We start from the raw sequence: 12,936 nt of genomic DNA, 5'->3' as shown, positions 1-12,936 counted from the left end.
ATTACAGACATAAATATATATTCCACAGTCAAATCACAGTCACTTTAAGTACATTCACCTGTAAGAAGGCAGAAAGAAGAGGGTTCTATCTTTAAACATTGACAGGCATTTACATTAATTATATTTTATTGATTTTTAAAAAAAAAATCAAATATACAATCATGATTTCAGTCATATAGAAACAACTGACTGGATTACCTTTGGTGTCAAGCAAAGCAATTTTTCTCCTTAATTCACTAAAATAATAATTACAGTTGATAGACCATGAGACAGTATGATAGTGGTCTTGAGGATGCCTACAGAACTAACTACATTTAAATTTTATTACTTAAAAATCATAAAAATACAGCCTAAAGTATAATTTACATTTAAAAAATAATTCTATAGATTAACCCTTAAATCCAATCCCTGAAGAATTCTTGCAAAATTTAGCTAGATGAAGCTATTGCCAAGAAATGTCTTTGTCTGTCTTATTAGAAACGTCATTAGGTATAACTTTCATCCCAGTAATCTTACTTTTAATATTTGCCCAAAGGTAATAATGGGATAATAAAAAACATGGGTTGAAGAAATATAAGTAGTAAATAGAATGTTTTCAAAAATTTTTTTAAAATGGGGTTCTCAGAAATATAAATCAACATGCTAGTTTAAAATATTTGGAGGAATGTGCTTTTAAATAAAAAGCTTGAAATCAAATGTAAAGTTTAGTAAATATCTGAAAAGATCCTGCTCTTCCATCTTCAACAAAGGAATTTCTATGCCTAATACATTAGTAATGTGTGACATCATTTTTATCATTACAAAGAAAGGACCTTATATTACACTGACATACTCACTGTAGCTGCAGACACCACCACCCCACCCCGACACAATGATAATGAACATTTAGTATCTGGATATCAGGTTAGCTGTATCTAACCAAACAGATCCAAACATGTCACTGACTATGATGTCAGTTTAGTTGAATCTAACCAAGAATATCCAAACATGTCACAGAAACAGCAAATGTATTTAAGGCCTTGTTTATGAAAAATTTTATTGTGACACATCAGTTTATCAAAACTTTTATTGAAGGATGTTCTTAGAGTAAATATTAATGAAATAAGCAAACAAATACTGGGAGTACTGTCTTTACACTTTGAGTGAAATCCTAATAGCAACCACTCTTTCCCTTCACCAGGGATTTTGTATTCAGAAGTACTTTTTTGTTTTTTTCTGGAATGAAATCAAAAGGGAAAAATCTAGAAATATCTAGATAAGAAGAGGCTGCAAGTAGATGGTATCTCTAAAAATAAACTCTAGTCTTATTGTTGCCAGATATCTGTTGTAGATTTTAGTATTGTTTAAATAGGTGAAATGACCATTTCAAAAGCAAGAATTTTTTAGATAAATCATATTCCATGAATTTCATTAGCTCATCTTCAGATTCTTAGATCAACAAATACTGCTGGGGTGCTCCTTCTCCTCAAGGTTATATACAATAGCAAAAATTTCTCTTAAATTAATAATTTAACAAATTTATGTTGCACACTCTATGCTCTGGCGTTATACTTTGAGAAAACAAGTAAGCGAATGATGCTTCTAAAACAAACCATGAATATAAGCAAAATAAAAAGAATTAATGGAATATTGACACATGGATTCTACAAACAAGTTATGGTGAGTATTATTTTAATGACTCACATATTTCTGTAACAATAGATATTGTGCAAAATCATTCATCCTAGTAGTTATTATGTCCAATTCACTTAGACTTATCTGCTGTGGGAATCAGCAAATATTTTTCAAATTAAATTTATAAACATCATTTTGCAAAATACGATTCAATTAGGAGAAATGTATTCATTTTGGAAATAAAGAACTTATCAAGTAAGGTTAGAATATGTGTTTCCAGGAAAATATGTGTTCAGCCTACAAAATTCACCATTACAAATAGGATGACTAATAGAGAAAAAAAAGTGAATTAGAAGTTAAAAGACCTGGTTTTATTTCCAAGTCTGCATTTACTCAGAGGACAAATATACGTTTAGGCAAAGACCTTATTTGTTCTAGTCTTTTTCTGTCAAAATGCAGATATCAAACAAACCTAACTTTAATATGTCAAAATCAAAATACAGCAAAAATCAAAACATAATTGCATCTAATGCTTAGAAATTAAACACTTTAGTTTACATGCTCTTTCTCACCAAATCCAGAAATTTCATGCTCTAGTTAGAAATAGCATGTGGCAGAAAAATAAAAGTCCATTAAATAATACATCAGAAACTTGTACTTAAATGAACAAATTATATAAACTGAGTCTAATTTAAAAACATTTTTTAGATCATATAAAAAAACAACTAAAACTCAAAATAAAACTCTTAGTCATAAGAACATGTTTCAAAATTTCACCCTGAATTTCATGTGGGATAAGAATCCTATTCTTTTGTTCATCTGAACAGAACCTTTTTCTGATATATATATATGTGTGTATATATATATATATATATATATATATATATGTCTTAACATAATGTTGAATACCAATATTTTCATACAGAGCTGGCTAGCTTATTTTGCCATATTTGAATTTAAAAAAATGAAACAAAATTTTTTTTTTTTTACCATGTGAAGAAAAGTATTTACTGATATGGTAATGAATTTGGGATCACAGACTCACTGCCTACTGAAATACTTTTAAATTTTACTCATCTTATTAACAAGTAACATAAAGACTGAAAAACAGGAAGATCATACAAGTCAGTAAGTATAACTAAACCCACCAAAGAAACAAAAATACTATATTAAAAATGCCCATAATCAGATAAAAATGCTAGAGAATTTGGCCTAGAAATTACAAAAATTGATGAAAGAACAATAATTAAAAAAAAATTATTTAAAAAAATAATCATAGGAAAAAAAGGGAGGAAGATACACAGAACGGGGTTGGGAGAAATATTTGGTCTAAAAATTTTTTCATATGTTCCACTAAAGAATTATTTTTGCAATACTCCTTTTCCTCTTAAGGTAGAGACCTAAAATTGTGATTCCCATGGCTGTAAGAATTCTTTCATGAACTGCACATATGTGAGATAGAATGAAGGCAAAGCGTAAGACTAAGACAGACAAGATCATAGGACCTCATGAAGCATTCAGACCTAAACTGTACAATTTGATAACAATGAAGAGAAAATCAAAACTATGAAGAAGGATGTGAACTCAGAAAATTATTCATTTTAAAAAATCATCAATAAAGATAGTTATGATTTTGATTATATATGCACTATAATTAATTACTAATAATTGAGCTTTTCAGGTTTTAAGTGCATTTCTCAAACATGAGATCATGCACTTGAGAAATATGTAGAAATCAAAACCTAAAATGAAGCAAAATGAATATATTATCATTTCAATTTTTATCTCAATGATTTTGATGCTCTTTGGCATTGTGAATTGTCATGGCGAGAATCTAGTTGTGATGAGGTACCCATGAGCCTACAGGGTGACATATATTGATGCTATGTTGTGATGGTAAGTTTTGTTTCTCAAAATTTCAGGCACTTTAAGAAAGTATCCAGAATAGTAAATGTCAAGGACAGGATGATCTATTTTTCTAGATTCTTAAAAGTGATGTTTAATGATCTATTTATCATGTATAAGGAAGTTTCATAACAACAAAATATATTCCTCATCCAGGAAACCTGAAGACTACACTCACATGAGTTCCCTTATTGGTGAAGATGACTGGTTTTAGCCACAAGTATCACTGTTGACTTCAGGAATACAGTCATTCCTGCAAACCAAGTAAGACCACATGTAGCATGAGTGACTGTGAAAGATCTAAGACATTAGAAGTGCAACATGTGCACTAAGAGTCAGCAATTTAGCAACTAAATGACAATCTGTAACAGAGCTAAAGAGAATATTCTAAGGATGCCAAAGGTTTAGAAGGAGAAGACAAAAGTAATGGCATTTGTTCTGTCTTTAGAAGAATGGGACAGAAAGGAGAATAACAATATAGATGTTCAGGAAAACTTGACAAATTAGTTACGGTGTAGGGACAGTTGTATTAAGTGGTGTAAATAAATATAATTCTGTGTAGATGAATCAAATCTATGTATCTCAGAAGCTTTTTACAAATTTTTGTTGGCTTAGGATAATCTTGGACTTTCCTGGTGTCTCAGATGGTAAAGAATCCACCTGCAATGCTGGAGACCTGGGTTCCTGGGTTGGGAAAATATCCTAGAGAAGGGAATGGTTACCCACTCCAGTATTCTGGCCTGGAGAATTCCACGGACAGAGGAGCCTGGTGGGCTGCAGCCCATGGGGTTGCAAAGAGTCTGACACAACTGAGAGACTTTCACCCCTAAGATAATCTTATAAGTGAGAATCACTTTTAAGAATCATTTATAATTCTGAACATAATGTTTCACAGTAAGTACTTTTATTTTTGAGTCATAATAAGTATCAACTAATATGGGAATTACTTATCCATAAAGAAAATAACATTTTTATTCCAAACCCAACCTCAGGGAAAATATATTATACCTGAGTACTATAAATGTTTCATTATTTTTTCCAAAAAAAGTCATATTGAAGCAATTATGGCTATTATATAATCATTATCATTATTTGGGATACTTTGCATTAGCTAGAAAAGTAGGCAACTTGAAATCATATATTCAGGTTATGGCAAATGCAGTCTTTCATAAACACTAATTAAATCATAACACAAATTTCAGCAGAGTCTCACTGGTTTACCATATAGTATTTAATCTTTTTGTATCTATATTTATCTACTTGTTTGTATCTATAGCTACTATGGGCAGGCAGTATGGCAGTGAACACCCTAGGGACTCTTTCTGCTTTTATGTAAACCTGAGTTTTAGTTCTGGTTCTGTCACATACTACTTTTTAACTTTAGGTAATTTGTTGAGCTTCTTGGTATGTCTCTTTTTATTTTGTTTCACTCATCTATTATATCAGGACAATATCTATGGTTTGATTTAAATACTAAAAGGTTTTAACAGGAATAATGCAGGAAATATAAATATCTGTTCTCTTTCCACTTTACATTCTTTTCCCCTATTAATTTGAACCTAAATTATCATGATTATTTATAGCAAGAGCTTGCAATACTGTCCATGTGAGGGTGTTTTTAAGAGGTATTTTTGGATAGAAAATAAGTTTCAGTTAACTGTTTAAGTAACTCTCTATATTTTATAACATCAATGTAAAAACTTACATTTATATCATACATATTATGGTCTTTTTTCCCCCTATATCCTAAACTATCATGTACAGCCAGAGATGGATGAGTAAAAATACCTAAATTTTTAAAGTGCACATTCAAATATATAAAATCAAATTACTTTATGTATTTTCTAGTGTCTAGGGGAGACTCCATGAAATAAGGTGGTTACAATTTGGTATTAACACTTCCCTGGTGGCTCAGTGGTAAGGAATATGCCTGCAATGCAGACACCTGGGTTTAATCCCTGGGTCAGGAAGATCCCCTGGAGAAGAGAATGGCTACCCACTCCAGTATTCTTCCCTGGAAAATTCCATGGACACAGTAGCCTAACGGGTTATAGTCCATGGGGTCACAGAGTCCAACTTGACTGAGCAACTAACATATTAATACTAACGAAGTGAAATTTATGAGCCAAGTCAATTCACACTGAGAAAATATCATGTCTTCCAATGTGAAGCACACTCGAGCCTGACCCACTGTCTCTTAAATATGTGTTTATTGGGTCCAAAAAGAGTCAGAAAAGAGGTTGGGCATGTGTCAAGAGTTGTCTATACTCTGTATTCCATTCACAAATTAATGAAGACATATTTAAGATTAGAGTGAGTAATACTGGGTGTCTTAATCTAACCAGTGATCATGAATTATTTTGGTACCCAGATTTATGATAACCTTCTTTCTGCACAATTCCATCATAGGAAAATGGACTAAAAGGGATTTTAATGGTTTCTGACTTTGTTTTGTGATAGCTTGAATATCTAAAACCTGTCATTCCCTCGGGGAAGAAGTGTGTTCTGCACTAATCACTCATTGCTGCAGACACAGAAGCCAACTATATTTCTCACTCCATTTAGGCAGCTTTATAATAATAAGTGTTCCAGGTTGGTATTCTCTTCTCTGTTTCTGAAAGGTTCTGTTCAAGCAGCAAATATTCTAACAAGTTTAACTGATTTGAGAGAGTAAACAACTTGAAACATTTATTTTATCTTGGAACAATTCTGATTCTGAGTGTGTTTATATCACTGTTCAAGTATGTTCTAATTTTCAACATTTATGGATGAGAATTAAGCTGCATGCATACTTGTAACTTTGTGCAGTATGACTGGCAGGCATGACTGTATTCACATTATGTGCTTTGAATGTGCAATTTCAATTTCCTTTCTTTTTTTTTTTTTTAACAATTTAATGTAATCAATCAATGTTAGAAATAAAATTAAAGAAGATGATCAAAGTGCAATAGAACAAATAAAAATTGGTTTGGTCTTGACAAGAACCTCATCAGCAAGTAAATAAACCTCCTTCCACGGAGAAAACCACTGGAATACACCCACTGGTAGGTGATAAATTAGCCCTTTAAAACCCCATGATCATTACTTGCCCCAAGGATCTATTATCTGTATTAATTTAAATATGCATCTTCAGAGAATTCAAGACATTTTTGGAAACGTTTAAGATTGGAAAGCTACTACAAAAATTTATGATGTCACATTTCTTATGACTAGTCAGAGTTGAATACAAACATACTAATAATATGAAACAGCTCATTTAAGATTCAAGATTGAATGAAGCTAAATTAAAAACAACTATATACTGTCACAATTTTCCTGATTTATTTACCTATGGTATTGGCACATATTGTTTCAGTTAATATTTTAAAAATACAAATACCTCTTTCCATGCAGAAAAGTGCATGTGAAATGAAATATGGAATTGTATACAGCTTGATAAACACAAGCTACATGCTCAAACAGTACCTAAAGTTTACAAATCAAATCCCTAGTGTTAATTATCACAAAAGCTTGGTATCTAAGCACAATCTTAAAGGAAATAAGAATACTTATTTCCTTATTCATCTGCCTCTACTGCAATGCTAAGAAGAAAGAATGACAAAATCCTTTTGACATCTTAAGAATGACATTCAATACTCAAAGGCTAAATGTTTTTTATTAATCATGATCTTAATTTAAACTTCAGATTTATAAAGGTGAATGTTTATACCTTTATACCTAATGCATACATCATTTCTTGTTTAAAAGTACTTTATCACTCAAAATAGTATTTATTAGTTCTGAACTCACAAATCTATCATATGCCTCTATATTCAAGAGCAATTCAGTCCCAGATTTTTCACATGGTTATGAAAATGAGAAACTGCTAAATTAACCTGGGTTCCCATATTGCAAGCTTCTTTCTATCAAGTTATAAACTAAATCTCCACTTCAAAAGTGTATATAAAGTCATACACAACCTCCAGGTCTAGAAGCCTTTTTTAAGTGTCCTGATGTAGTTATGTTTACAGGCAGCAGGAAGTCTGGTTAGTAGAGGGTGGGATTTCTAGTGCTTCCTTTCCTATAGTAGGAGACATTTTCAGTGGCTGAGTGAAAAGCCTGTTTGGATTTCTGTTTTTTGCTTTTGCATGTTGGTGAATGGAGGGAAATGAGAGAGCTTGGAGGACTCACTGTAAGTACCTTCCACTCTTAGCTTTATTCAGATGGAATAATCATAATAGTAACCCTCTTATCACCACTATGTGTTGGGAAAAATGAAATTTCTGCCTGTCAGTCTGTCAACCAAGAATTCAGTTGATTCCACTTTGGTGTCTTAGTAAGACAGCTATTCTGAACTAAGTTTGGTTAAAAGAAGTTTCTATTTATTACTTTATGGATTTTCAAATCAAAAGATTTGATAGCTCATTGCTAGGAGTCATTTACGTTTTTAATCTGATATACTTATTAGTAAATTCTGATTGTTTGAAGGTTCTATTCACTAGCACCAGGTACTGATGGCCCCCCTCAAAGAAATCATGTGCATGCATGGATCAAATTGGACAGGGCTCAGAAATAATTATTTAAAAAATAGAGTTTTTACTTTTTTTCAAATTTATTTCATATATGCAATTGCTTTTGTTTTACAGCAGTTAATTACATTTTCAAATTAAGAGCACCCTCATTTTCACCCATGTTCTTATCTCCAACATCCACATTATAAGGTACTAAGCAGATATAACCCATTTTTTCCTCCATGGATTTAAAAATATATATACAGTGATAATATTCTTTTTAAACTTGTCTTTTTTCTCCAGATACCTTGTCTACTCATTCTTAAGTGTATGAAAGTCGGTGTGTGTGAGGATGTTTAGGAAAAAAAATTAATTTCCTTCAATTCCATTTCACATTTTAATATTGAATAAAAAATGAAATGTGGAGAGCGCATTCTTATAGGATTTAACATACTCTTTCTAACTACTTAAACCAGCATTTTGGAACTCAGATCTCTGTAACCAAGACTAGAAGTCACTGGAAGACTTTAAAATCATTTAACCACCACAACCAGATTCATGTATGGACATAAACCCAATGCATGAATTCTTTATATGCTTAATCTCAAAATTTAACTACCCAAATAAGTTTTTAAAGATAAACATTTAAAATTTGCCATTAAGGAAAATCTAATCTCCATCCTTAACTATGACTCTTCATTTCAACTAAAAATCTTCCAATATGTTGAAAAAAAAATACTCCTAAGAAAGTTATGAACACTGAAATCTGAGATATGATTCTTGTTAAATATTCGTTTCTCTTTCTGAGGAATTAACCTCTGTTCCTTTCCACTCTTCATTTTTGCCACTTTTGATATTAACACTGGGACTTTGAGATGTCTTCAAGGGTTCAGTTTCTTGAGATTCCTTGGTATGTATACTCTTCTTCTTTTCCCTTGCAAGCAATCTGTAGTTGGCAGCATTACCGATGAGCAGCCACACGCTGGCTAGGACCACAATAGCTCCACAGGCCAAATACATGTATTTATATTGTCCAGTTTCATCCACCAATTTACCTAAAAGACAAAGAGTGGTTTTTAAGACAGCATTATAAATCAGCCATAAAATGGTAACAGTTTCAAATAAATTCATTCCACACTGTGTACCTATTTCTTATTTAATACTAAATGAGAGTTGAATAAAGAAAAAAATATTCTAGATTATGACTTCCACATATACATAGTAAAGGCATGTTAGAGGCACATACTACATTATATTACCAGTATATGAAATGCATTGAAAGTTGTTGCTTTCAACAAAAGTGTGCTACCAAGACAAACAAGGTATATATGTATATGTCTATATTTTCATAGATACATACATATGAGATACATTTTAAACCTACATATGTAGAAACATATATACATATTTACATATGTAAACATATATATGCATATATTTATAGCATATATAACAATAGACTGGTTCCAAATAGGAAAAGGAGTACGTCAAGGCTGTATATTGTCACCCTGTTTATTTAACTTCTATGCAGAGTACATCATGAGAAACGCTGGGCTGGAAGAAGCACAAGCTGGAATCAACATTGCCAGGAGAAATATCAATAACCTCAGATATGCAGATGACACCACCCTTATGGCAGAAAATGAAGAAAAACTAAAAAGCCTCTTGATGAAAGTGAAAGTGGAGAGTGAAAAAGTTGGCTTAAAGCTCAACATTCAGAAAACGAAGATCATGGCATCCGGTCCCATCACTTCATGGCAAATAGATGGGGAAACAGTGGAAACAGTGTCAGACTTTATTTTTTTGGGCTCCAAAATCACTGCAGATGGTGACTGCAGCCCTGAAATTAAAAGACGCTTACTCCTTGGAAGGAAAGTTATGACCAACCTACATAGCATATTCAAAAGCAGAGACATTACTTTGCCAACAAAGGTCTGTCTAGTCAAGGCTATGGTTTTTCCAGTGATCATGTATGGATGTGAGAGTTGGACTGTGAAGAAAGCTGAGTGCCGAAGAATTGATGCTTTTGAACTGTGGTGTTGGAGAAGACTCTTGAGAGTCCCTTGGACTGCAAGAAGATCCAACCACTCCGTTCTGAAGGAGATCAGCCCTGGGATTTCTTTGGAAGGAATGATGCTAAAGCTGAAACTCCAGTACTTTGGCCACCTCATGTGAAGAGCTGACTCATTGGAAAAGACTCTGATGCTGGGAGGGATTGGGGGCAGGAGGAGAAGGGGACGACAGAGGATGAGATGGCTGGATGGCATCACTGACTCGATGTATGTGGGTCTGAGTGAACTCCAGGAGTTGGTGATGGGACAGGGAGGCCTGGCGTGCTGCGATTCATGGGGTCTCAAAGAGTCGGACACGACTGAGTGACTGAGCTGAACTGAACTGATATTGAGATTGCTTCATCCTTTCCATATTTCCTATCTTTTCTATAAAGAGTATACATTATATTCTTTAGGGAAAGTCAAAAGGCTTTGATGAGATTCCTAATGGGTCATATTTACTAAATGACTTCTCTATGCCTAGCACTAGGCTAAACACTTTATTTGTAATTTTGCATTTAATCCTTAAAAAAATCACTCTGACATATTTCAACCATGATTACATAGCAAATGTGGCAGAAACTAGGATCTTACCAAAGTCTGTCTGCATCTCATATTAACTACTCTGTAAAATGGCTTCACCAAACCTCTTGGTTAAGTGTCATGTCACTTTTTGGACTAACCACAGTTTTTCACTTTATCTAAATCTAAATTATTAAGGCCAAACTAGTCAGGGAGAAAGTTTTTTCTCCAATTGATTATTGAGAATATTGAAAAACTAGCCTGGTACCAAATAATTGAAGGTTTATTGACTTTTAAACAAGCTACAGCTTATATTGTTTATATTAATTTTGCCTCATGCTTATGCAAGCATCTAATTCTTAATAATAGTTATTATTGGCAAAATTTTGTAGGCACAAACCCAAATTATTTTTCATATGCATATTCAGGTGATTCAGAAACAGACCTATTCGTTTAGTCGGAGTTTCCAACATTCTGACTAGAATTTAGTTCAGTTCAGTTCAGTTCAGTCGCTCAGTAGTATCCAACTCTTTGCGACTCCATGAACCACAGCATGCCAGTCCTCCCTGTCCATCACCAACTCCCAGAGCTTGCTCAAACTCATGTCCATCCAGTCAGTGATGCCATCCAACCATCTCATCCTCTGTCATCTTCTCCTCCTGCCTTTCAATCTTTCCCAGCATTAGTGTCTTTTCCAATGAGTCAGTTCTTCTCATCAGGTGACCAGAGTATTGGGGCTTTAGTGTCAGCATCAGTCCTTCCAATGACTATTCAGGACTGATTTCCTTTATGATGGATTGGTTGGCTCTCCTTGCAGTCCAAGGGACTCTCAAGAGTTTTCTCTAACACCATAGTTCAAAAGCATCAATTCTTCGGTGCTCAGCTTTCTTTATGGTCCAATTCTCACAACCCATCTATGACTACTGGAAAAACCTTAGCTTTGACCATACAGACCTTTGTTGACAAAGTAATGTCTCTGCTATTAAATATACTGTCTAGGTTGGTCATAGCTTTTCTTCCAAAGACCAAGCATCTTTTAATTTCAAGCCTGTACTCGCCAACTGCAGTCATTTTGGAGCTCCCCCGCCCCCACCAAAAGTCTGTCACTGTTTCCATTGTTTCACCATCTATTTGCCATGAAGTGATGGAACTGGATGCCATGATTTTCATTTTTTGAAAGTTGAGTTTTAAGCCTGCTTTTTCACTCTCCTCTTTCATCAAGAGGGTATTCAGTTCCTCTTCACTTTCTGCTTTAGGGTGGAGTCATCTGCATATCTGAGGTTACTGATATTTCTCCCGGCAATCTTGATTCCAGCTTGTGCTTCTTCCAGCCCAGCCTTTCTCACGATGTACTCTGCATATAAGTTAAATAAGCAGGGTGACAATATACAGCCTTGATGTACTCCTTTTCCTATCTGGAACCAGTCTGTTGTTCCATGTCCAGTTCTAACTGTTGCTTCCTGACCTGCATATAGGTTCTCAAGAGGCAGGTCAGGTGGTCTGGTATTCCCATCTCTTTCAGAATTTTCCACAGTTGATTGTGGTCCACACAGTCAAAGGCTTTGGCATAGTCAATAAAGCAGAAACAGATATTTTTCTGGAACTCTCTTGCTTTTTTGACGAACCAGCAGATGTTTGGCAATTTGATTTCTGGTTCCTCTGCCTTTTCTAAAACCAGCTTGAACATCTGGAAGTTCACAGTTCACATAATGCTGAAGCCTGGCTTGGAGAATTTTGAGCATTCCTTTACTAGCATGTGAGATGAGTGCAATTGTGCAGTAGTTTAAGCATTCTTTGGCATTGCCTTTCTCTGGGATTGGAGTGAAAACTGACCTTTTCCAATCCTGTGGCCACTGCTGAGTTTTCCAAATTTGCTGGCATATTGAGCGAAACACTTTCACAGCATCATCTTTCAGGATTTGAAATAGGTCAACTGGGATTCCATTACCTCCACTAGCTTTGTTCATAGTGATGCTTCCTAAGGCCCACTTAACTTCACATTACAGGATGTCTGGCTCTAGGTGAGTGATCACACCATTGGGTTTATCTGGGTCATGAAGATCTTTTTTGTACAGTTCTTCTGTGTATTCTTGCTACCTCTTCTTAATATCTTCTCCTTCTATTAGGTCCATACCATTTCTGTCCTTTATTGAGCCCATCTTTGCATGAAATGTTCCCTTGGCATCTCTAATTTTCTTGAAGAGATCGCTTGTCTTTCCCATTCTGTTGTTTTCCTCTATTTCTTTGCATTGATCGCTGAAGAAGGCTTTCTTTTCTCTCCTTGCTATTCTTTGGAACTCTGCATTCAGATGCTTATATCTTTCCTTTTCTTTGCTTTTTGCTTCTCTTCTTTT

The 12,936-nt window shown here is 34.0% G+C and overlaps 1 protein-coding gene across 5 annotated transcripts in view; it reads right to left on the bottom strand.

Moving 5' to 3' along the window:
- Positions 1-2,865: 2,865 nt before the first annotated feature.
- The window catches only part of SLC16A7 (solute carrier family 16 member 7), a 203,911-nt gene continuing 193,840 nt past the window's right edge, over positions 2,866-12,936 (bottom strand). For all 5 annotated transcript variants that reach the window (XM_025283877.3, XM_006077936.4, XM_025283879.3 and 2 more), the window contains one exon: positions 2,866-9,064. In XM_025283877.3, the coding sequence (XP_025139662.1) occupies positions 8,793-9,064 (272 nt within the window). In that variant the 3' untranslated portion in view covers positions 2,866-8,792. The remainder of the gene's footprint in view (positions 9,065-12,936) is intronic.

The sequence above is a fragment of the Bubalus bubalis genome, chromosome 4 (assembly GCF_019923935.1).
Source record: "Bubalus bubalis isolate 160015118507 breed Murrah chromosome 4, NDDB_SH_1, whole genome shotgun sequence".
NCBI lineage: Eukaryota > Metazoa > Chordata > Mammalia > Artiodactyla > Bovidae > Bubalus > Bubalus bubalis.
Note: the sequence above shows the minus strand (reverse complement) of the source record. Positions and strands in the feature narration are given on the sequence as shown.